Below are 26,461 nucleotides of genomic sequence, written 5' to 3' on the forward strand. Positions count from 1 at the left end.
TGAACTCACAGAGATCTGTCTGCCTCTGCCTCCTAAGCTTGGGTTAAAGGCACATGTCATTGCTTCCAGCCTATTTTTTGTTTGTTTTTTGTTTTTTGTTTGTTTGTTCAGTTTTTTTTGGAGATAAGATCTAACAATGTAGACCAGGATGGCCAGAATTCATCGTGTACCCCATGTTATCTCAAACTCATGGCAAGCCTGCCTCATCTTCTGGATGAGGAGAGTGCGAGCCACAGTCAGACTATTATTCTAGTTGTAAGCAGAGGCTCAGTGAGGTTGAAAATCTAGGCTTCCTATCTCACACTGTCTTCATTAACAGAGCATGTGCACATGCATACACACTCACACTCACACTCACAGGGTCACTCTGACTGATTCCCACCCAAACTGCCAGCTCTCCTGCCCCCTCCACCAAGGCAGAACCTTGCTTCTCCACAGGCAGCCTGGTGGCACTGGGCACCAGCCAGTTCACATAGGAAAAGTCATGAGTTTCAACACCACTGTCCGGAACAACAGAGGACAGAGTGGGTGCTTTCTACCCTAGAAACAGACTGGGTAGGCTGCCATGGCTCCCCTACCTTTGCCTCAGGTCCCACGGGCCTCTCCCAGGCACCCCCTCTGTCCCCACAGCCTGACTTACTTCTCCAGCATGGACATGACGATCGGGGGAAGCACCAGGATGGGCATAGGCAGGACCACACGTGTCAGTGCTGTCTCCAGCAGGGCCTGAGGATGGGGACAGGCTGGGGTGAGAGGGGGGCTCGGGGCTGGGACAGGCACCAGGGAAGCAAATCCCACCCAGACTCTGAGGTGTGCACACCGCTGTTCAGCACATCTGGCAGCCCGGGCTTGCTCACAGCGGTGCACACAGAGCTGGATCCCAGGCACCAGACAATACTGCCTCCCCTCACCCACATGTGTTTGAGAAGAGCAGACTCTCTGCATGGGGGAAGGGCAGCCTCCCCAGCCTGGGATGTGCAGGGAACAGGGGTTGGGAGAAGAGTACACAGGGGACCTGAGATGCTGTCAAAACTGAACCAGCAACAAATCACTGGGGCCTGGAAGGCCAGGGGGGCTCCCAAGCTGAATGAAGCTGGGGGTTACTTTTTGAAACGGCATCCCTTAAAGACAAAGATCTATAAGATCTTTTGTCTTCTGGATCTAACGAAGTCTTTTTTTATTTTGTCTTTCTATAGCCCAGGCTGGCCTTGAACTATGTAGCTGAGGATTCTTGACCTTGAATTCTCTTGCTTTCACCTCCTGAATACTGAGATTACATGCATGAGCCACCACCCCTGGATTTATGTGGTGCTGGGGATCAAACCCAAGGCTTTGTGTGTGCTAGGTAAGGACTCCACCAACGGAGCTACAGCTCCCCAAGCCTGATGAGCCTTAGTGAGAAAGGGTGAGCTTTGTTAGGGGCACAAGCTTTGGCTGAGCATGCTCAGGATCTAATGGATCTGCTCCAGTTTGCTTGGGATTCTGCAGGACCCTGGGAGGCATAGCCTGAGGCCTAGCTAAGTGGCAATTTTGAGTTTGGACAGCCACTTCAGAGTCCCTTTGACTCATGGTTCCTGTTCTTAGAGGAATGTCCAGGAATGGCTCACAGCCCATAGATCTCCAAGTCTCTCCAAGGAGATGTCTTTCAAGCAAGGCTGGAAGAAGCCTGGATCTGCAGAGGAGCTGGGTGACCTACCTTTAGGAAGGGCTGTCACCTCTGCTCTCCTCATAGGACATTCTGAAAGGATGGGATTGGGACAGTGTAGGAATCTGAGGGTAGATTCCCTCTGATGATGGACTGGGGGCTGAAGTTTCTCCCAGAGCCAGGACAGGGAACAAAGAGGGTAGGGCTGGCATGGCAACCAGCCCTGGCCCTTGCAGGGTCTAGATGGGCCCTGACTTCCCCTGAGACGGATGAAGAGGGAAGAGAAGATCAGAGGGTTTTCCACAAGGTCTTGTGCACAGGGGTAACTCAGTCTCCATGTGAGAACTGCTGAGGCACAGAGACTGGGATATCTGTGATGTTCTATCCCCTCATGGTTGATCCCTTGTTTCACTGCCACCATGCACAGCCTGGAACCCAGGACAGTAGGGCAAGCCACCAACTACCATCAAAGGAAGGCTGAGAAAGCACAGGTCATGTGTACTGGTGTGTGTGTGTGTGTGTGTGCATGTGTGTGGTGTGTGTGGGGGGGCAGAGCTAATGAAGAGGGCTTTACAAGGAACCATTTGCAGGGGCCACAACATCTCCCACAGCCTGACACCCTAGCACTCACAGTGCTGCAGCTCCCCAGCAAGGTAGCAGCCACATACCACTGCCTGCAGCTTCCCATTCACAAGCCATGGGGATGTGAAGGCCTAGGGCACAGAGAAAAAGCCCTGGGGAGGCTCCTCTGCCCTCTCCAATTAACACCTCCTCAGAGGAGCTGTGCTCTAGGGGCTGGGATAAAAAATGGGGACATTTCACAGTAGAGTGGGAGCAGGGATGTTGGACAGCAGTAAGGGACTATCTAGGTGATCAAGAACGGCTGAGAATAGACTTGGAGGCCCGGGCTCACACAGATGGGAGATGGGGACTAGAGTGAGGAGGAGGAGGAGATATCTAGAGAACCAAGCCAAGGTTCTGTGACCAGAAGATCTCAAGGAATGCACAGGCTATGTATGAGAACACCAATCCATTCCTGGCAGGGCTTAGCCCCTGGGAAACCCACATGTCTGGCTGCGATCTTTGAGGAGCCCACGAGGTTGCCATCAGCATCCAGGACATCAATCCCTTCCTCTAGCTCCCCATACCGCATCAGGACCACGTTGCAGATATTGGCACTGGCTGGAGAGAGAGGAATACAGAGAGGCGTAGTGAGGCACGGATGGCTTCCTGCCTGGCTCCAACCTCCAGCCAGGGCTCCCAACCCCCAAGATTTCTGTGAAAGCAGAAAGGCGGAGTACTCTGTTTTGCTTTTAGCCAGATGAAAGATGCCAAGACCCTTGGAGACCTGGGAAGCATAGACCAAAAGTAACAGGTGGAAATGGCGACGGCTTTGTGAGCTGCCACCTATAGAGGGCGCTGTTCACCTCTCTTCTGGGCCTGGTCCCTAGGCAGGGAAGCAGATGTGCACCTAGAAGGCTCTCTGTCCAAGAGATGTGTCCCCCTGGGGCCTGATGTTCAAGCAACTCAGTCCCTTGGGTCATAATATGCTTTTAAATGCTACTCCCCATATTTAATCCCTCATGTCTCACTAGAGCAAACCAAGAGCTTTCCATCCATAACAGCAGGTGACAGAGCAGACCGCTGTAGTCACCCAGCATCGCCTCCTCATCAGAGGAACAGAACACAAGTTCAGAGAGCAATGGTGACTTAACTGAGGTCACACAGCAAAGGGGAACAGAGTGGAAAGGCTGAGGTGCCTGAACTCCAGGTACCTAGAGATGGGGGTCGGGGGGAGCAAGCAGTCTTTCAGTGGTTTGAGTTGCTTCCTTTAGTCATATTTCTCCCTTGTCTCAACTGAGCTCCTGTGGACCTATGGCTGAGAGGAGGTTCCTGGATGAAGATGTCTGGTATGGCTGCCCTGCTCCCCTTAACTGGGACTCACAGGCCAGGCCCAGGCTCATGGTGGTGTACGGATATAGATCTGCCCTGAAGTCCTCCAGCCCTGCTTCATGATGGAAATGGGGAGACTTGGGGGCGGTAGGTGGGTGGTGGGAAATGTGGGGGGGGTGACAAATGCAGAGCCTGCCTGCTCCACTCCTCCCCCCAAAGCGCCTTGCTGTGTTTAAAGTTTTAATTTTTGCTAATTAATGTCAATTAATTTTGTATAATGAGTGTTTAATTTTGGGGAGTGTGTGAGCCTGGGAGCGACTGCAGTTCTGGGCTGTGAACACTGATTAGCATCAACACCTGCTGCTTCCCCCTCTCCAGTGGGGGGGCACCCGGGTTTGGGGAGCTGGAGGGTGGTGGGGCTCAGTGGGCAAGTGGAGTGGGAGGGAGCCCACAGATGCTCCTGGGACCTGAGCCAATGGCTGGGGAGCCCAGCAGCGCAGGGCGCTCACAGCTGGGGAACGGGGTTCTGCAGGTGAGGGCTGGTGTGGGACCCGGGGGTCTCTGAGCTTCATTCTCCTACTGCAAAAAAGTAGGGAGGTGGAACAAGCCGAGGCGAAGACCAGGAGGCTCTGCAGTCTTTGGAGAGGGAGAGCAGGAGAGCGAACAAGCTCTGAAATGTATTTCGAGCACATATGCTATCTTTGAGCGGCTCCACTGTTGCCACATGATGCTCATCAACGCTCACCGTGGCAGACCTTCTGTGGCAAGGACTCAAGCCTCATGGCTCCTGTCCCCACAACAGACACATTCACCTGTCTAAACAGTGACTTCCAATCAGGGGCAAAGTGGGGAGAGATTTTTTTTTTTTTTTTTTATGGTTTGGGGGTTGGGGTGGGGGTGTTATTGGCGCATGGCTGGTAGAGACCGTTGATGCTTTGAAACACAGCTTCTGTGGAATGGCACTACAATAAATACACAGGGCATTCCTACAACAAGGTATTACCTGGCCCCAAATGTCAATCACGCACTGACAGAGAAACTCACACCCTGGTCTGTTTGGAGATAGGGTCTCCCTGTGCAGCCCAGGCCACTCTCAAGCTGGCAATTCTCCTGCCTCCGCCTCTCAAGTGCAGTTCCACAATGTCTGAGAACACCTTAACCATATCCGAAGAGAATTAGGAAGGTGAATCTGCGGTAAAGACGGGACAGCAGGGAAGGTCACGGAAGATGGGCATGGTGCCTGAGTTTGGGGACATCCAGGCTTGGAGTTCATTCTTGGCCCTGTTTCTCTCTCTGCTCCGTCCCAAAGGTGAGCCCCTGAAAGAACCAGAATGCCCAGGACCCAAATAGGCCTCTTATGGTGGCCTTGGGAAGCTGCTCCCGACCTCGGTTGGTGACACGCCCTCTAGTGGCCACAGGGATACTCTGCAACCCCTTTGGCCCTTGGGTTGCCAGACCAAGTTCTCAGAAGACATGAGAACATCACTGAGTGGGGTTTTCTGCCCGAGAGGATGAACTCTTACCCTCAAGGATGCCTTTCACCGGTCCCAGCACCACTGTTCCTGTCCCCAAGCAGACAGTGAGCACTGTCCCCCCTGCTGGGCATTCCCAGTACTGCACCTAGGGGCTCCAGAGGATCTCAGGACACAGGCAACACTGACCGCCAGCCTCTGCACTCAGCAGGGAGGCAGGAGGTGGGAAGCAGCTCATATGACTGCTGTGTGTTGTGTGTGCTCATACAGTGTAGGAGGGCTGATGAGAGAGGGAGGGAGCCAGGCGTTGGAGGAGAGGGTAGGCCAGCCCCAGGAGCAGGGGTGGCCACTCACTTTCTCGCCAGTTTCCAAATGTGGGTGTAAGGACAGCAGGGCAGAGAAGAACTTTAGTTCAAATACAGAACTCAAGTGAGACCAAACAAACAAACAAACAAATAAATACAGAGTGTGATGACCAGGAGTGGTGATGTGGACCTGATGCTAACACTCCAGAGGGAAGCAGAGGCAGGAGGATTGTAAATTCAAAGTCATCCTCAGCTACAAATCGAGTTCCAAGCCAGCCTGGGCTATATGAGGTCCTGTTTCAACCCTCCACCCCAAATCACAAAAGAAAGTGAAGCTCAGCCTCTTTCTGTCCCCTCAGCAAGCCTCTCCAGGGCGCCACTGGGGAACAATGGCCCTGTCATCTAAGCTGTCTAGATGGGAAAAAGAGATGCTCAGTGTCAAAGTCAAAGCAACCACCAGCCCCAACCAGGAACAGCATTCTCTGAGGTGGCTGGCTCCGCAGGCGGCACGTGCCTTACAATCTTTTCTGCTGACCCTGCAGTGGTTGTCTAGTTACAGCCCGCCCTTGTAGTAATCATCCCCAGTAGTAAGCAAGGACACATGGCCCCTGCAGGGTCTGCACTTTTACCACCTCATCTGGACTGTTTGATTCTGCTATTCCTCCCCCCAGACTGTCCCAGAGCTCAGAGCTCTCCTATCCTGACAGAGAGAGAGAGAGAGAGAGAGAGAGAGAGAGAGAATGTGATGCATGGCTCTCCCTTTTGACACACCGACAGATCTACCATCGACAATATCAGCAGGTTAATTAAGCAGTCTATTAGCGATAATGTTATAAAAACTGGCACATTTTCAACTCAGATCGACACCATTCAAGACTCAAGCATGACTGACATTGGAGCAGCAATGCTGGGAGACATCCTGAAATGGGGGGAGGGCAAAAACCGCGCTCCTGACGGCCACAGATGTTCTTGCACGGACCCACTGCCGTGCAAATCCATGCAGATGGGGAGAGCTGATGAAGCAGCGTGCAGAGCAAGGAGACAGCGTGAGAAACAGCGAGAGCCGAGGAAATATGTGAGGGACGCTCTCAGGAGCCCACCTCTGAACCCACCCGCCCGGGACAGACAAGAGGTCAGTGGGGCTCGGGCAAGCAGCACACACCCGCGTGAGGAACTGACGGTTGGGAAGGCACCAACCCACCCAGGAGGAGGACTTCCAGACACACGCAGGAAGACTCATAGGCTATGGACTTGGAGAAGATGAGATACCGTGACTCCTCAACTCTGATATGCATTTTCCACATCTTAATATCCTAAGAATTGTGATGTGTGGGGCTGAGAAGATGGTGCAGTTGGTAATATCCTTGCTGTGCAAGTACAAGGGCCTGAGTTCAACCCCCAGAACCCAAGGAAAAAGCTAGGTAGGGTGGTGGTACATGCCTGAAATCCCAGTGCTGGGGAGGTGGAGACCAGAGGATGCCCAAGGAAGGCTGGCTGGCCAGCCTCACTCACTAATAGGCAAATACTACGTGTCAGTGAGAGACTCTGATTCAAAATACCAAGTGTGAGCGTGTGAGATGGCTCAGTGGGACTGAGGAAAGGAACTTGCCACCAAAGCTGACAACCTGAATTTAGTCCCTGGAGCCTTCGTGGCAGAAAGGGAGAGCCAACCCCTACAAGTTCTCCTCTGACCTCCACACGGGTGCTGTGGAACAAGAGTGTACAACATGAAGGTGCGCGCGCGCGCACACACACACACACACACACACACACACACACATGCACACACACACAATCACAATGACTGTCAGGGTGCAGGGGAATACCTGCTACCCAACACAATTGACAGGACCCATGTGAATTTAACCACGGGTAGGAAGATCGTTTCATTCAGCTGTCACCTCAGCCGACCACAGCCATCCACACAGAACTTGCGCTCAAACTTAGATTCCTAATTGTTGCCTGAAACATCTTTTTTAAAACTTACACTATAATGGTGCACGGACACGAAAAGTTATTGTACATGCAGAAGATCGTCTGCCAGATACCAGGCAATGCAATTAAAGGCAGTAGAAATTGCCAAACCATAGATAGCTACCCTAAAGAAATGCTTGCCCATATGCACAAAGAGACATTTACAAGGATGTTAATTATAGCGCTGTTTGTAAGGAGCAAATAATTAGAAACAAGCTAAATGTCCACCATTAGGGAACTCACACTGGACGCCCTCCAAAACAAATCACAACACGAAGAACGATATTGAGAGCAGACAGGTGACTATGTCAAGCCCTGTCATTGACAGAGCCAAGTGCATGTGTACATAAATTTATAGATAATGTTTTGGAAGGCACCTGTCTCCCAGAGCTGCCCATGGAGGAAAGAATGCAATTTGAGGCTTAGGAAGCCTGTTTCGAGAGATTTCTATATTTTCTTCACTAAATGTTTCTATATTATTTAAATTTTACAATGGAATGCAATCGTGGTTTATTTACCTAAAAAGCCATCTTTGAGATAGAGAAGCTCAAGTCGGGCAGTGGTGGCGCATGCCTTTAATCCAGCACTTGGGAGGCAGAGGCAGGTAGATCTCTGTGAGTTTGAGGCCACCCTGGTCTACAGAGCAGCCAGAGCTGTTACACAGAGAAACTCTGTCTAAAAAAAAAAAAAAAAGAAAGAAAGAAAGAAAGAAAGAAAGAAAGAAAGAAAGAAAGAAAGAAAGAAAGAAAGAAAGAAAGAAATATAAAAGTCTCCAGGTGTAGTGGTGTATGCTTTAATCCTAGCACTTAGGAGGCAGAGGCAGAGGCAGAGGCAGAGGCAGAGGCAGAGGCAGGAGGACCTCTATGAGCTTCAGGCCAACCTGGTCTCTGTAATGAGTTCTGGGCTAGCCAGGGCTACATAGTGAAACTCTATCACACAAAGAAAAACAGGAAAAATTTTAATTAAAAATTTTTAATTAAAAAAAGGAAATATGGAAGTTGAGAAGCTGGGGAAATATACTGATTAAATATGATAGACAAACTTATATGAAGCCATGGAGGGTGAAGGTGACTGACTCCCAAGGAGCTATTCCACCCTCAAAAATTAACCCAGAGACTTCCCTTGCCAGTGATTAGAAAGAGACCTGTGACCCAAACCCTATCTAGGGAGGAATGTCTTTGGGGGTGCTGTGAAGGACTGCTCCCATCTGAGGAGTAACAGACAAGAGTCAGAACTCCTTAGTCTCTGGGCACAGTCAGGTTTGGATGCAATGCCTAGAGCTGCTACTGTGACCACCTTGATGATGAGAGGTCTAGTCTGCAGAAAAAGCCCACTGGACAGCTGCAGAGATGACGTGAAGGACAGCAGGACTTGGGTGTCCTATCTGAGACTCTGCAAAGTGGTAAGCTCTTGATTATTTAAGCCACTTTGTTGATTTTGGCCCCAAATATCCATACAGAATAAAGAGCTTTAAAAATTATTAAGAAAAGGAGCTGGAGATATACTCAGCTGTCCAAGTGTTTGTCTTGTAGGACCCAAGTTCCAGCCAGAACGCACGTAAAAAGTGGAGCATAAGGGCTTTGAACTTGTAACCTCAGCGCCAAGGACACAGAAACAAGTGGATGCGGGGGCTTGCCACCCAGCTCGCTAGGTAGCCATCTTGGTGAATTCTAGGCCAGTGAGATACTCATCTCAAAAGGAAAAAAAAAAAAGAGGGGTGCTAGAGAGATGGCTCAGCGGTTAAGAGCACTGGCTACTCTTCCAGAGGATCCGGGTTCAATTCCCAGCACCCACATGGCAGCTCACGACTGTCTGCAATTCCAGTTCCAAGGGACCTGACACCCATGGGAAAACACCAATGCACATAAAATAAGATTTTTTTTTTAAAAAAAGAATTCTGCACTTGCAGAGGACCTGCGTTCAGTTCCAGCATGCACATTTGGTTAGCTTACAAGCCTGTTACTCCAGCTCGGGCAGATCCGACACACCCTCACCCCTGCCAGCACTGCAACACACCCCACCACACACACACACACACACACACACACACACACACACACACACTGTACACACACACACACACACACACACACACACACACACACACACTGTCTTCAGGTTTCTATTGCTGTGAAGAGACACCATGACCAAAGCAACTCTCGTAAAAGAAAACATTTAATCGGGGGCTTGCTACAGTTTGAGAGTGTTAGTCCATCATCAGCATGGGGGAGCAGGGCTGCACACAGGCAGGCGCTGGAGCAGTGGCTGAGAGCTGCATCCAGATCCACAGGCAGCAGGCAGGGAAAGAGAGACACTGGGCCTGGCATGGACTTCTGAAACCTCAAAGCCCACCCCCACAGTGACACACCTACTCCAACAAGGCCACACCTACTCCAACAAGGCCACACCTTCTCCAACAAGGCCACACCTCCTAATCCTTCATAACATGTTCATAAATTTGGGACCAAGCATGCCCATATATGAGCCTATGGGAGCCATTCTTTTTCAAACCAACACACACACACACACACACACACACACACACACACACACACACACAATTATACAAAGAAAGAGGTGGATGGTACCCAAGGAAGGTTGACCTCTGGCCTCTACATGCACACATGCATGCGCGCGCGCGCGCGCACACACACACACACACACACACACATTAAGAAAAAGACCCAGTGGTCAAAATCACAGAAAATGTAAGACTCAGAGTTTTATGAAATGAAATATAAAAAAACCTGATAAACATGAACTCAATCTTATGAATAGTCAAAGACAGACTTCTGAATCTAAGAAAAAAATCAATTTGCAAGAGCTCTTTATATTTTGGAAACTAATCCTCATTGGTCAAATGGTTTGCAAATGGCTGCTGCTGGACTGTGGCCTGATCCTCCCACTTTGTGGATGGTATCGTCTGCCACACAGTTTAATATGTCCTCAAATAAGCAATCCTTCCCTCCTCCGAGTACTTCTGCGTCATTAAGAAACTCTGCCACGGTTCATCTATATTTCCTCGAAAAAAAATTAAAATGTTTACTTTTCACATTTAGGTCTTTAATCTGCCTTGGAATGTACTTTTCTTTATGAAGCTCAGATCACCTCAGGGCTTCTATCTGAAGACCCAAATGTCGAATAAAGTTAAGAAAATTCTCAACTATATTAGGAATTAAGAGGAAAAATAAGTCAGTGAAAATGAGAAACAGCAGCTGGGCATGAGAACATAACCTTAGCATCAGGAGACAGAGGCAGGAAGATCAACCCAAGTGCAGCCTGGGCCACACAGCTTAACACTAAAAACCAAGGATGGGCTGGGGAGAAGGTTCAGGGGTTCAGGACACTTTCTGCTTTTACACAGGACCCAAATTTGGTTCCAAGCATCTATGTCAGATGCCTCACAACTGGCTCAAACTCTAGGGCATCCAACACTCACTTCTGGCCTCTGCAGGTGCCTGCACACATGTACACACACACACACACACACACACACACACACACACACACACACACACATACTTAAAAATAAAGAGTAAGTCTTAAAAACCAAAGTGTGTATGTACATGTGCATTTGAGAAGAGACTATTTTAGATGGACACAAAATTTAAAAGGGTGATAATATTGAAGTTGGGAGATATTCAAGAGGACACAGGACTGGGAGATAGAAATCCAGACCTTGCGGATCTGAAAAGCTGCCTTCTGTCTGGCGAGAGCCTACAGGACCAGAAACGCACTCTAACACACTCCTCCCTTTCCAGCTGCAGCTACTGGATTCTCAGCACAGCCATGCTGCTGAGATACGGTCTGAGGTAGGGCTCAGATCTATGTCTCTGTTCTCAAGCTCCCTGGGCAGACATACAGATAAGGTTTTCAAAAAAAAAGCCCATCCCTGTCACATGGACGTGTGTTCATGGGAGCATGTGCACAGCTGTAGAAAGAGAAACAGTCCCAAATTATCGACTGTGGACAGTCACACTGTAGACCCCAGATGTGTGTGTGTATTAACACAGAAAAAAAAAAAAAACTCAAAACCATAATAAAAAGCAAGCTTCTGAAAGACAAGCCTAGGAGGTGGCAAGATGGCTCAGAGGGTAAAGGCATTCATTACCAAGCCAGACCACCTGAGTTCAATTCCTGGGACCCACATAGTGAAAGGAGAGAACCAATGCCTGAAAGTTGTCTACTAGCCTGTGAGCATGTGTACACAGTCGTACACACACACACACACACACACACACACACACACACACACACACAGCAAAACAGAGAGAGGGACTAAAAACAAACAAACAAAAGACATGAATGAGAATGGTCCTCACAGGCTCATATGATGGAATACTTGGTTCCCAGTTAGTAGAACTGTTTGGGAAGGATTAGGAGGTGTGGCCTTATTGGAGGAGGCACATCATGGGTGGGCTTTGAGGTGCCATTCCCAGTGTTCTCCAGTTTCTTGCTTGCTGCTTGGGATGTGACTTCTTGGCTGCTCCAACTACCATGCCTTTGCTTGTCATCGTGGATAACCCTCTGAAAGCACTTTCTTTTATAAGTTGTCTTGGTTGTGGTGCTTTATCACAGTAATGGGAAAGTAATTAACACAAACACACTGTGGTACAGTTCACATCAAAATTTTAAAATGCACAAACAGGGACTGGGAATGGTTCAGTCAATAATGCATCTGTTGCATGAGTATGAGAATCTGAGTTTGGTTCCCCAGAACCCGTGTTAAAAAAAAAAAAAAAAAAAAGCCATATGTGGTTATTTGTGCTATAACCCCAGCCCTGAGAAGGCAGGGACAGAAGGACCCCTGGAGCTCCCTGGACAGCACACATACAACCCAAATGTGTGCAAGATGCACGTGCACACACACAATTCATAAACAGTAGACGTGATCATTTCTGGAGCATATGCCTATCTCAGGATCTAGAAATATGAATGAGCAGGGCCCACTGAGGGCAGGCCAGCAGTTTCTTTGGAGACATCACCATCAAGAAGGTGGAGGACACAAGGGAGTGTATCTAATCTTTTCTGTTACCTCAATTAATATTCTTTGTATTTGAAATATTTCACAATTTATTATACATTAATTCACTTACTTTTAATTTTTGAGACAGAGTCTTGCTATATAACCTAGGATGTCCTAGAATTTGAACTGTAGTCCAGGCTGGCCTTTGACTCATGATCCTCTTGGCTTTGCCAAGCTAGGATTATAGGTGTGGGCTATGATGCCTAGCTACAGTATTTCAAAATTGAAAAAAAAGAAAAAAAACTGTCATGGAAAGAATCACTGTGGCTAGATCCTATTGAAAAGGGGCAAGTTAGAATTTTATGACTTTCATGGAAAGATTTCCAAAGTTTCCCAGGTATAGTGATATATCCCTATAATTCCAGCACTTGGGAGTCAAAAGCATCAGAAAGTTCTAGGTTCTTCCCATTTTAATAGTGAGTTCAAGGCATGCATGGACTGTGAGAGACCCTGACTCAAAAAAAAAAACAACAACAACAACAAATCCAGCCCAAGTCTATTGTGAGGAGAGTATGTTTACTTGATCCCATTGAACTTGTTTATATTTAAATGAATACAATAAACAAACAGGCGTTCATACACCTTTGCTGTCACTTTTGTTTTGAGACAATCTCATGTAGCCCAGGCTGGCTTGTTTTGTAGCCAAGCAACAGAAAGCAGCTACCATTTTTAGCTCCAGACAGACTTGGTCAAAGTTCTTCCAAACTCCACTTCCTCACCTTCAAGGAGGGTCAGGCAAACGTGCTTCTGTCCTCTTCCCCTCCACCATCACTTCAGGGGGTAATACAGCCCACATGCTGTCCAGGAGTCATGGGTTCATTTTGTCTTACAGTTCCAGGGGATACAGTCCATCATGGCAGTTGCCGCATGATGGCAGGAGCAAAAGGAAGCTGGTTACTTTGTATCCGCAGTCAGAAACCAAAGAGCAATGAATGCTGGATACTCTGCTCCCTTTCTCATTGTGTACAGCTGTGGTGCTGCACTGCTCATACATAGGGTGGATTTTCCCACCTCAATTAATTAACCTAATCGAGATCATCCCTCCCAGGCATGGCCAGAGGCTTGTCTCTTTGGTGACTCTAGGTCCTGTTGGACCGACAAACATTATTGACCATCACAGCATGGTAAATAGTTCAAACTGCACAAAAAGGTGGATAATCAAACAGGAGTGAGTCTCCTCTCACACTGGCCCTGAGCCTCATCCCTCTTCAGAGGCAACTCCTATAGCCAGGTTCTCAGGCCAAGCAGCAGAGACCTGCACGTTTACAGGCACACACATACACACGTCACAACACGGACAAACTCACACGCTCTCTCGTCAACCTCAGAACACAGCCCCTCTGTCTTTGGGGGAACACTGCTCACCAAACAGGCACGCTGTCCTTAATATTTGCTTACTCTCACAGCATGACCCAGTACTGCATCTGAGAGGCAGCTCTAAATGGCCCAGATTTCTTTTAAATCGCTTGAGAATCAGGGGAGAGTTTCGCAGCCCGTACTGAAGCATGACCAACTCGGGACTGGAAATTTCTAAACTGGAAAAAAAAAAATCAGCTTGTCCATTCTAGGTATAGCTAACTCTGAAGTTGGTCATCTCTGTCTATTAGATTCCTGCTAAGGTAGCTGGGCAGACAGTTCAGTAGCGCCCTTGCTGCAGAAGCACAAGGCCCTAACCTCAATCCCTTGTTTCCAGGGAAAAGGTGGGTGTGACAGTGTGCACCTGTAATTCCAGGGCTGGGGAAGGTGGAGACAGGATTTCACCTCAAGGCCCTCAGCCAAGTCAGGTCGTGGCACCTTGACATTTGTGTAACCACGTAATGTGTGTTCGTGTGTGTACGGGTGCACATGTGTGTATGCTTGAGGCCAGAGGATGACCTCAGGAGCCACCCTGGGAAACTCCAACCACCTCTTTAAGACAGGAACTCTCTTTGTCCTGGAACTCACTGGGTAGGCAAGGCTGCCTGGCCAGCCTCCTGCCTCTGCCTTTCCAGTGCTGGGATTGGAGGCACACGCTGCCATGCCTAGAGTTTTTACATGGGTTCTTTTACATGGTTGGATCTCAGGTCTTTGTGCTTGCAAAGCAAGCAACTGAGCCATCTTCCCAGCCCCTCCAATTTTCACATTTTTTTGTTGTTGTTGTTGTTGTTGTTGTTGTTGAGATAGGGTCTCACTATGTAGCTCTGGCTGTCCTAGAACTCACTATGTAGACCAAGCTGGCCTCAAACTCCCAGGGATCCGCATGTACATACATACACATATACATGCACACTCACATGTGTCCACACATGCAAAAACATGCCTATGCACACACATGAAAATGGGTGTGTCAACTTGAACACTAACATTCATCTTCCTCTCTCTCTCTCTTCCTCTCTCTCTCTCTCTCTCTCTCTCTCTCTCTCTCTCTCTCTCTCTCTCTCTCTCTCTGCTTCCTGACTGTAGGCTCAGTGTCACCAGCCATCCCAGGCTCTTGCTGCTATGAATCACCGCTGTGGTGTATTCTTTCTTAGACTGTGAGCCAAAAGGAAGATTTTCTCCCTTAAGTTTCTTCTCTGCGGGTATTTGGTCGCAGTAACGAGAAAGTAGCTAATATGCACCCTGATTATATGCTGGGCTGAGGGGCCTGAGGAATGGTACCCGAGACATCCACATACTCTGACGAGGGAAGCAAACTTGAACTTCAGCAGCCTGCCCTGGACAGACACAGAGTACTTGGCAGCCAGGTGGAGGGCTGAGGCCCGGGGAAGAGTGGGCATCTGGGTCAGCACAGCCATGTGCCTGAGGCTCAGCAGAGGGTAGAGCTGCAGTAGGCTCAGGCGAGAGCAAGCATAGAACAGGCCCAAGCAGGCTCTACCACCCTCCAGAGGCGCCTCAAAGGGACGCGGGTGCTCCCTGAAGCACCACTGACCCCAAGGGGGACACCTGTCACAGGGCCCAGGACACGGCTGCCTTCTGACTCACAGGAGCCGAGTAATGGGAAGCTACACTTTCATGGGGGGCCTGAGGCTCAGGCAACACTGACCAGCTACCTCCTGGGGTGCAGCAAAGGGGGGGTCAATGTCACGGAGACCTCTGTGGCCTGAGGCACGGAGAGGCCACAAAGGAGCAGATCTAAGGCTCGCTGGGTATGAAGAATGAGCAGACACTCCCCCACGCCCAGACGTTCCAAAAGCCTAAGCAATAGCTCCCTAGGAAACACAGAAAAAAAAAAAACAATTTTTATGGCAGTGGAACACTTTTTGACAACTCATGAAAGGGACCCCTAGGAAGGACCTAGCAGACTTTCTAGCCAAGGATGGAATTTCTGGTCTATGAAAGATTTATTATCCTATGGACCCTGATTCTCGGCTTGACAGGATCTAGGATCACCTAGGAGACTGATATATGAGGGGTTTCTATATTGGGTCTACTGAGGTGGGAAAACTCACCCTGAATGTGGGCAGCAGTAGCCCATGGGCTGCGTTCCAGGACTGAATGAAAAGGAGAAAGGGAGCTGAGCATCAGCATTCACCCCCCTCTGCTTGCTCACCACAGTTACGAAGGGACTCAAGCTCCAGCCATGACGTCTTGCCATGACGGACTATACTGTCTAACTAACAAACTGTACAGAAACGGACCCTGCCCTTCCTTAAGGCGGTTTTTGTCATAGCATGAGAACAGTAACTGATACAGAGGCTCGAGCTCAGGAGTGCACAGAGCTCAGATAAGGTCTTCATTACCCAAGAGCACTTGCTGCTGTTTCCTTCTCCTTGGGTACAGTCAGGCAGACGTGGAGCCAGGGCACCAGCTCTTACCAGATGCACTGAGGTGGCTGACTACAGTTATTTCCACGTCTCTAGAGGCTCTGCTCCACCCACCCCTGACCACAGGCATGCCTGTTTTCTCACAGTTGTCTGTCATGAGACCTACACCCAGTGCTGCCTCCCTGCACACTTCCTCCAAGGCCTCACAGAGAGGCCTCTCTAGGACCTGCTCCTATAGAGTGGGGCTCAGCTCTGGAGACCAGCGGCTGGACCCAGGGGTGTGTATTTCTCCAGCATCTCCTCTGTTGACCTTTAATGGCGGCACTGTTTGCCCAGCTTCCCAAACCATTAACTTCCACCTCCCGGCAGCCACACATCAATTAACGGAGGGCCTGCTCCAAGCTGGAGCTCCTGAGCACAATTAAGCGTGACAGTCCACAAATAAGAAAGAACTGGAGAATTAATTAAGGTCTAAACAAATTAATTACCAGTCCCCAATCGATTCTGATGCCAGCACACACGCTCCCAGGCTCACCTTCTTTCCTACCATCTCCATGTATAAATAGAAAGCAAGATCTCCCACATGACTGCTGTTCTAGACCAGGGCAGGGTACTGTGGGTGCAGAAAGCCTCCCTGAGAGAGAGCAGTGCCTCCAGGGCTTGCTTCCTGTGTGCTCGGCACTCACATGCACACAAGTGCTCACACAATCCTAGACGAAAAGTCAGGGGCTTTTCCTGGAAAAATCCTGGAGACGGAATGCTCACTGCGAGACACTGCCTAGCCTGGCCACTCCCAGGACACACATCTAAGTTTCTCAGCTCCAAAGGACAAGACTGAGCAGCCCTGGGTGAGGTTGGGAGGCCTCAGCTCTGGGTGCAAGGTGTAGTTCCCAGTTGGAATTTGTATATTCTTTTGTAAAATGAGGTGGTAAGCTCTGCCTTAGATCCCTCCCAGCACTGAATGAGACATAACAGAGGGCAAAAGGCAGGAGAACTGGGTGGCCTCTGGGAGTTCTGGGCTCTGCAAACCTAGTACAGGCCTGTGACATTGTTGAGGTGGTCCCAGGACAGAGCAGCCGACTTGGACAAAGGGAACAAGCATTCCGAGCTGGGGTGGGGAGGGTGAGTACTTTGGGCTCTGGGTAGTAGCAGTGCAGAGGCCCCAGAGAGGCCTAGATACCTAGATTGTCAGCTGGACAGGCCTTTAGAGGAGCAAGCTGGAGAAGTGGGGAACATAACCATTCCAGAGTTTCCCTGTTTGCCTAGGAAGAGAGGGATGGTTGTGGTCTTTTCAGGACCCCCATCACTTACAAACCCTCTCCCATCCCACTGCTTCCTGTGACAGAGTCCTCCCATCGTCCTGGTGCCCTAAAGGGCAAGTGGTCTTTTACATGGTGAAGCAGGCTCTGAGCAAGTTTCTCTGAGGCTGACAGTGGCTAGCCAGCCTGTTGCAGAGGGCAAGGGCCAAGTGACTTTGAGATGCTCCGTCCTGGCCAGGGCACGGAGGGACATGGTACAGAGAGACAAGTGCAGGGAGCAGATGATGGCCTGGACCTCACATGACACCGTGGCAATCACTCACCAGAGTGACGAACAGAAGCCTCTTTGCAGATGAGCCCGCTTCTCCCAAGGCCGTGGGAGTGTGGACTACCAAGTTGCAAAGCACAGTGGGTACGACCGGCTATGGGTACAGGGGCCTCAAGCTGCCTGTCAGAAGCTAGACTTGGGTAGGAGGCTGAAGGCTGTCCCGAGGAGGAGATGGGAGGGGAATCAGGCTAAGGCTGAGAGGAGCAGGTCAGAGAGTCTCACAGAGGAAAGGCCTCTTCTCCCGAGGGAGTCCCAGAGAGGTGAAGACCAGCTCAAGGTCACACAGCACAGTGCGGGCTGGACAGGGCTGGAACAAGCCACTGGCAAAGTTCTTATCTGAAGCATGCCCTCCCATCCCCCAAGTCCCAATTACATCTCGGTGGCACCTCAGAGCCAGTCTAGGCTGCCGCCGACCCTCCAGCCCCGGTGGCTGTAAGCCCAGCCACTGAGTAGCCACGTTCCTTGCTCAATTAGACCCCATGACGAAGTCAGCTTTAAAGAGTTATTCCATTAATGGCCCACGGCAGAAATAGCTAAGAGTTCATTACAAGTGTGGAGTTGCTATAGCAATTATCTGGGTTGGCTAGGCTCCACTGGGTGGTTGGTTCTGGGAGTTTATTAGCCGCCGGGCACGGAGCCGGCGAGGTCGCCCTGTTCTGTAGGTGCTCCACAGCGAGTTCCTGTCAATGGAGTCTGGTCCGTGGCCTCACGTGCAGCTCTGGGCCATAGATGGAGAGTACCAAGCCTACATATTACATACAGGAAGCTGAGGCCTGAGGGGAAGGTCAGGTCATGGCTATGAGCTTCGGGGGTGGGAGGTGGGGATGGACGAACAGACGGACTCAGCCTTTAGAGTGAGCACTGACATTAGAAGGTTACAGTACCTTCAGGCCCTGAGCTGGGCTGGTCATCCCCCACACACACACCTTTGTCCTCTGACAAAGAAAGGAACTCTGACTTAGGGTTCTAGTACTCACGTATACTCCTTTGAACAACAAATGCTGAATTGCTTTTTGTTGTGTCTACAGCTATTTCTTTTTGTTTTTGTTTGTTTGAGACAGGGTTTCTCTGTGTAGCTCTGGCTGTCCTGGAACTCACTCTGTAGACCAGGCTGACCTTGAACTCACAGAGATCTATAGCTATTTCTAAAAAAAAAAAAAAAACAAAACAAAACAAAAAAAAAACTTCTTTGCACAGGGGTCTCCTTTCCTGAATCTGGGAGCTGCTTCCTGAGAGCCTGGCCAAGCTTTGCAGCACCCTAAGGATCCAGCAGAAACTGGACTGCCCTGTGCCCAGGGACCCCCTGACAGTCAGGGAAGACTAAACGTCCCTCTCAGATTGATATTTCTATGTGTATAAAACAAAATTCAAAGGGTTTATAAAGAAATTAAAACAAGTTACCAAAAATTTTTGATTGTGATTTAGTAATAGATGTACCTTTAAATGTATTTACTTGGCGGGGGCATGTGTGAGCATCAGAGGACAACTTTCCAGGATCAGTTCTCTCTTTCCACCATGTGGGTCTTAGGAATTGAACTCAGGTTGATACCTGTAGCCCAGGCTAGCCTCAAACTCACTATATAGCTAAGGATGATCTTAAACTTCTCATCCTCCTGTCTACACCTCCCATGAGCTGGTAATACAAATGTGCACTTCCAAGGTCAGCTAATCAATATGCCTATTACCTGATGAAAAAGTAGGATATAGCAGTTGAAGTATCACATATGATTACTTGGGTGTGCCCTGCACAGAAGCAATACTTCCAGGCCTCTGAGTGACATCTGCAATATCGCATGGAGTGCCATGGGTTTCCTGCTGACAAAGTCCCACATCCTGGTTTTTACTATTTGCTAGACATACTCATGATAGAAAGAATGTAAACTTTTTTGTTAGAGTTTGGTGTGAATACTTTTCACAGGTCACAGGATCCATGGTGTTCTGTCGGCCGATCGTCATGAGCCTGGAGATCCAGGTTAGGAATCTCCCTGTGCTGGGGTGGAGGTGTGGCTTAGCTGACAAAGTGCTTGCCTGGCATGCAGGATGCCCTGGATTAGATCAACAGCACCTGATAAACCACGAGTGTGTTAATGCACACTTGTAATCCCAGCACTGGGGAGGTAGAGGCAAGAGGACCAGAAGTTCAAGGTCATGCTCCATTACATAGCAAGTTTGAGGCCACTCTGAGATACATGAGACCCTGTCTCAAAACAAATGAGCAAACAACCTCTGTGCTAAGTCTCCCAGGAGTCTGAGGCTAGCCTGCACCACATAGTGAGTGCCAAGCCGGCCTAAGCTACAGACTGAGACTTTGTCCAAAACAAACATAGGTGGGGGGGGGTGGAGTTCAGTTGGTAGAATGCTTGCCTTGTGTACACGAAGTCCCAGGTTCCATCCCCAACACCACAAAACAAAACAAACACACAAGAATTTTGACTAAGACTGCATGCCATGCGCTGAGCAGGCGGGTCCTGCATTTCTATCTGTGGGAATTTTGGTCCAGATCTCCTGGCCATAAGTCTGTAGGCATCAGGGAGATAGGACGTGAAAGGGCCACCATTCACCCAGGTGCTTAGAAGTCCCGCAGACCCCCACCATGCAACACACACACACACACACACACACACACACACACACACACACACACACACACACCCATCTGTGTGCAGATCTTACCTACTGCAGGGAAGGGCACGAATCTCTGCACAAGAAGGCGAGTGGCCGGGGTGAACTTGTTGGCTTTCTGAACCAGCACATTAAGGCCCACCTTGGGGAGGAAAGAAGACAGAAGAAGATGCATGATGTTGCAGGGGCTCATGGGAGGGAGGAGCAGAGCTGGAGGGAGAGCAGGAGGGGGTCCTTCCAATCGCCCTCACCCCACACCCAGGTGCAGCCCCTCTGAGGTCGACTGGGTCTTCTGGCCTCTAGCCTTGGCTGACCTGGTCCCTAGGTCTGGGGTGACCCACCCACCTCAGGCCACATCTGTTCCCTCGGGACCAGCTCGGAAGTCTACCGCCTCTGTCACTTACTAGCCGTGGAACCTTATGCGGGTGACTCATTATCCTTTCTCTACTTCACTGCCTGGTGGTAGAAAAAGCACAGTTATTTCTACCACATTCAGGGGTTGTGGTAAGATCGTACACCAAAGGAATGAGCTTGACACACGAGAGGGGCAGGAAGTGCAGCCATGTGACATGTCACCTCTCTCCCAGGCTGGCAGACCTTTGATCCTGTTTCCCTCGTACCCTCTCTCCAAGCACTTAGTCCTCCGCTCGTCAGTGTGGTCCCTGACCCTGGCCCTGTGGGAGGGAAGGACTGCGGGCCTTTTCTACGTACACGCAGCACTAAATGCTGTATCTAGCAGCCCTGAGCACACGCTCCATGAGCTAGTGGTTGGGGAAGAGGTACAGGCAGACAACTAGGTGGAGAGCTCCGCACAGCTGAGAGGGAACTTCTCTAGGGGACAGGAAGGTGGATTCGGCCACCAGAGGACCGTCTAGGGGAAGCTAGATGAGTAGCAGGTATGGAAAGACAGCAGATATGACCCACACACAAGTCTTGGTACCCCAGACTGAGGCCCAGCCAGCCCTGCCCTGATGGTCCATCCTGTGAAAAGGAGGTGGTGAGGGTCTTGGCAAGATCTGGCCTGTATTCAGCTCTGGACTCCTGGTGGCTTAGCAGGCTATCCTGTGCTCTCACCCTGGCTCTGGACTCAGCCTTTTTGTTTGTAGGGGTTTGAGGACGCCTCGAGGAGGCTGAGTACCTGCAGTAGAGCAGGAATAGATGGGCCCAGGCTCTAGTGCAGGAGCATGGGACAAGGGTGTGCCAGCTAATCATCCCCTGGGCAGCCAGCCACTTCTACCTGGGCTGCCAGTGCTGCATGTAGATCCTAACGGTCATGCGACCTTCAGAGCCCTGTTCGTGTCCTCACTGCTTGCTTGAGGGCCAGCTGAGTGGCGGGAACTGACAGTTTACCCATATTTCAATGATACAGCAGGGCCTTTCTGAATGCCACTGGCCCATCCACGGTACCGATGCTCAGATGGAGCTCACCAAGTCCACGGATCCCTAGCTCTCAGCATTGAGTGTCTCAGAAACGGCCTCTTGAGCCTCACCAAAAAAGTACAGAGGGAATGCGTGAAGGGCAGAGCCCATGCTGCAGATGAAGAGGAAGTGGAGTGGATTGCCTTGGAGATCTCCTTTGTGCTATCAGCACGTTTACTTGCAAGAACTTTTTATTTTCGAGGTGCAAGGGGATGAACCCAGGACACCTGGCATCTGGGCAAGCGTCCTACCACAGACCTACACCCCAGCTATCACATGCAATGGCTTAGCAAAATATTTTCACCACGAAGAGGCAGGCTCAGAGAGGATTAGTGACTTTGCCAACGACAGACAGCTATGTCGTGACAGGTAAAGCTAGGATTTGAACCCAGGGCCTGCCGATTCCAAAGATCCACCCCTGCTTTCCAACTGGCCTCCATGATAGTTAGCACCATTACCTTGGCAGAATCTAAGATCACCTAGAAAATAACCGTCTGGGTCTGTCTGTGAAGGAGCTTCTAGGTTGGGTCCACTGAGGGAAGAAGAGTCATCCTAATGTGGGTCAGGATCCTAGACTGTATAAAAAGGAGAAAGCAGGCTGGACACCAGCATCCATCTTGCTTCGCTTCCTAGTGTGGCTGCAGTATGACAAGCCACCTCCACGTCACCATGCCTTCCCTGCCGTGATAGACAGCATCTTCAAACCGAGGGTCCAGCCTTAAACCCTCCCTTCCTTAGGTTATCCTGTGGGCGTTTGATCACGGCAATGAGAAAGCAACTAACACAGCCTCCTTCTCAAGAAGCAATGGCGTGCTGGGCGGTGGTGGCGCACACCTTTAATCCCAGCACTCGGGAGGCAGAGCTAGGCGGATCTCTGTGAGTTCGAGGCCAGCCTGGGCTACAGAGCGAGATCCAGGACAGGCATCAAAACTACACAGAGAAACCTTGTCTCAAAAAACCAAAAAGAAAAAAGAAAAGAAAAGAAGCAATGGCCTGATACCCCCAAACCATGGAGCATGCACCTAACATGGGATCCCTGACAAAGGCCCACTAGGCACTGGGGTCCAGGTGTTGCATAAATGGGAGGTAGGGCCTTTGACATATCCCTGTCCCAGCAGGTAGCTGCAGGCATAAAGATGATGAAGTATTGAGGAATAGGAAGCAGGAGTCTTAGCGGAAGAGAACAAGGAGGCCTAATAAGCTTCTGCATGGCTGGCAGCCTCCTAGGCTGGGCAGAGCTGGAGTGCAGGAGTGGGAGACTAGAGACAATTGCTTGCAGCCCGCACCAAGACTTGCTGTGCCAGCCCGAGACTGACCCCTCCCTGGCTGGCCATTCTCCCCACTGGCTAGGACTGTCGCTGTCTTGAAGGGGTACCTAGCTGGCTGGTTTGCCCCATGCAAATGGGGACCTGAGGCAGGAAAGAATGGCCAGAGTCTCCTTGGAGTGGCAAGAAGCTCGTCTTCTCACCAGCAGCTCTGACCTCGCAGTCTCCTTGGAGGCAAGTGGTCACGGAAGGCCCAGTGCCTCCTTCGGGCTGTGGCCGCTGTCCCACGGGTCCTGAGCGTGGGCATGGCCACACTAGGAATTCGTGTGCAAATCTCTACCTTGTTTGTTTTCCCCCCTGCCCAAATGGAGCCCCTGTTTGGTTAATTTCTGTTTTGTAGCTTATTTTGGAGGCTGTTAAAACAGACCCTGGGGGACCCTCGGCAATGCTGTTCCATATCTCATTATCTTTCCTGAACCTGATTATTAGCTCTGATTCTTCTGATCGCTAGCTGCTGTTCGTGATGAGTTGTGTGCCATTAATGCCAGCTGGTTCCCTTAAACAGGACCTACCATGCCAGGGAAAATGAGCTGGCATTCTGAGCCTCCAGCCACTTGGCTTTTTAATTTTAATAGGCTCCACCAAATGTTCCAGGCCAAAGGACCCCAAGAAACAAGAACAGACGGGCTTCAATCCCCGAACTGCAGCCCTTCCTGGGATCCTTCCCAGGCTGTCTGTCCCTGTCCAAGGTTCTGGGGGCAGTATGGCTGTTGAGGAGGTGAGGGTAAGTGGCCATTTGCCTCCTCTGTGTCTTTGGCATAAACTCCACACCCACTACTGGTGGGTGGGCGAGGCAGCCATATTGCCTCCTAGAGAACTCCCAACTCAGCATGGACCTTCTCTCCACTTTGTAGTCCCTAGATCCCTCTCTGGGCGTGGGTATGTTGGCCTACTTCCAGATAGATATGTGTTTCTTGCTAAACTTTACCCCATCCATGTGGGGCTTGCTAGTTTTTGTTGTTGTTGTTGTTTTTAATCCTTCATTGATTTTTTTTTTTTTTTTTTTTTTTTTGAGACATGATTTCATGTAGTCCAAGATGGCCTCAAATTACCCGAGGATGACTTTGAACTCCTGGTCCTCCAGCCTCTACCTCCTAAGTGCTAGGATTACAGGTGTGTGGCTGGTTTATTCAATGCTGGGAATTGAACCCAGATCTTTGAGTGTGTTCTGCAAGTACTCTACCAACTGAGCTCCAGTCAAAGGAGCCCGCCAGCTCCCCACTCCACCTTTTAAGAAAGAGACTGCATTTAAAATCTTTAATTTCATTTCATTTTTATCTATTCACTTACGTTTAGAGACATGATCTCACTGTGTAGCCCTGCCTGGCCTATAATTCACTATGTGAACCAGACTGAAGTCAAACTCACAAAGATCTGCCTGCCTCTGCCTCTAGAGTGCTGGAGTTAAAGGTCTGTGTTACCATGTATGGTGATTTTTTAAAAAATTTTAACTATTCATATGTGTGTGTCTGTGTGTGGGTATGTGCACGTGAGTTCAGATGACTGTGGGGTCCAGAAGAGGGCATCAGATCTTCAGGAGATGGAGTTGGAGGAAGTGAGGAGCCCACCTTGAGTGTTAGGAACTGAACTTGAGTCCTCTGTCAAAGCAGTATGTGTTCTGACCCAGTGAGCCACCTCTCCAGCCCCCAAAGCTTTCTTCTTTAGTAGGAGCTGCACGCGTGAACAGCAGGTCAGGTGGGCACCCCATGACATAACACCTTTGGTGTCTGTCATTGGCCTCATGGCCGACAGCAACCTTGGTTTTGCAAGGCCTTCGGAGAGACACCAGGTAGGCTGATGGAAGCGGCCATCTCACTTCTTACCTGGCTGTGTCCTCCCTTGAGCTGGACACGCAGCCACCTGGGGACCCCTCTGTCACAACAGGCCTTAGCACTGTGCCTTTAAAGCTTCTGCTCCTCCCCAGCAAAGGCTGGCGAACCCTGCCTCACCCTCACCCAGGCATCCTTGTCTGCTACCAGTTGGAAGGCTCCTGAAGAAATTCTGGAACTTCCTAGACAAGAGTTTCTCCAGGCTCGCAGGGAAGCCACTCAGCCCCCAGCGACTTGCCTGGTCCCGGGCATCATGGCTGCAGCTCTCCTGCCTCCGCTTCCACTCACCCTTGTCACCTCCCCTTGTCACCTCCCCCTACCTTCTCCTAAGCAGCTTACACTTCCGTTTTCCCCGCTGGCTCTTCACAGAAGCCACAGAAGGGCTCTTCTGAAAGTGAGCATTGAGGCCAGCAGGAAGGCTTAGTGGGAAAAGGCACTTGCCGCTAAGTCTGACGACCCGAGTTCAATCCCCAGGGCCCACATGTTGGAAGAAGAAAACGGGCTCCTGAAGCTGACCGACCCTGTTCTCCAACACACACACACTAAACTTTAAATATTAGAAGAGAAAATGGACACAGCCTTCACCGGTTCTCACGGCATCCCAGGAGCCAGAGGGCCCTGAACGACCTCACTCTGTACTAACTTGGGGAGGTCCTCCTGTGAACCAGGTCTCCCCACCCCCACCCCAGGGCCTCTGAGCACTGTTCCCATCATGCCTCCCTTTCAACCTAAATGTCAGCCCTCCTCTCTGCTCGGGTGCTCCCTGACAGTTGCTGGAAGAGCCTGGAACTGGAACATTACGTAGGGTGTGTAGTGGTATTCGCTCTGCCCATGACCTTGGGCTACACAGCCCGAAGGAGGCAGTGCTTCTTGCCAATTGACCTCTTAAAAAAAAAGGAAATAGTACGAAAAGCTACACTCAAATTCCCAAAATATTGTTTATGAATGTTTATTTTTATTTAAAACAGGTTGATTATAAATGCAATCTCTTTTTAAAGAAGAAAAGGGGATATAGACATGATAGGATGAAAGGGTAGATTATTGAATCTACTTTTAAAGAGCAACAACTTGTTTGAAATATTTTACATTGCTATGGATTTTGGTTTATTGATATAAATTTAAAGTTAATCTTGTTATACTATATGTATATTTCTACTCTTGTTTAAGGTATTATGCTTATGTAACTCATTTAAAATTATATTATATAATTAAGAAATACAGATTAATAATTAGTCATCTATGATAATCAAACTTGTAGTCATGTTAGTTAAGTTTTCTAGATATACATAGATATATTTCAATTAGGTAGCTAATCTTCAAACACTGCAAAGAGAAGTGAGAGGTGGCTCAGCAGTTAAGAGCACTGACTGATGTTCCAGAGGAACCGGGTTCAATTCCTAGGTCATCTGGGGTCCGATCACGCAAGGATAAAAAATAATAAATAATAAGTAAATAAATAAATAAATAAATGGAAGAAGGGACCACGTGACCCCCTCTCCTCTCTTTTGAAGAGGTCACATACAAAGGTAGGAAGCATAGCCTCCTTCAGGCCCTATAGCCCAAGGTCATGGTCAGAGCAAATACCACTACAGGGGTGTTTGTGTGTGTGTGTGTGTGACTT

General features: G+C 49.7%; 1 protein-coding gene across 5 annotated transcripts in view; it reads right to left on the bottom strand.

Moving 5' to 3' along the window:
• Sfxn5 (sideroflexin 5) overlaps positions 1–26,461 on the bottom strand; it is a 124,009-nt gene that overhangs the window by 23,091 nt on the left and 74,457 nt on the right. For 3 of the 5 annotated variants that reach the window (XM_028860191.2, XM_028860189.1, XM_037203857.1), the window contains 3 exons: positions 20,319–20,409; positions 2,712–2,827; positions 641–726 (listed from right to left, as the gene is read on the bottom strand). In XM_028860191.2, coding sequence (XP_028716024.1) covers positions 641–726; positions 2,712–2,827; positions 20,319–20,409 — 293 coding nt within the window. The remainder of the gene's footprint in view (positions 1–640; positions 727–2,711; positions 2,828–20,318; positions 20,410–26,461) is intronic. The other 2 variants (XM_028860192.2, XM_028860190.1) reach the window with 1 other exon arrangement.

Source organism: Peromyscus leucopus, chromosome 3 (genome assembly GCF_004664715.2).
Source record: "Peromyscus leucopus breed LL Stock chromosome 3, UCI_PerLeu_2.1, whole genome shotgun sequence".
Lineage (NCBI taxonomy): Eukaryota > Metazoa > Chordata > Mammalia > Rodentia > Cricetidae > Peromyscus > Peromyscus leucopus.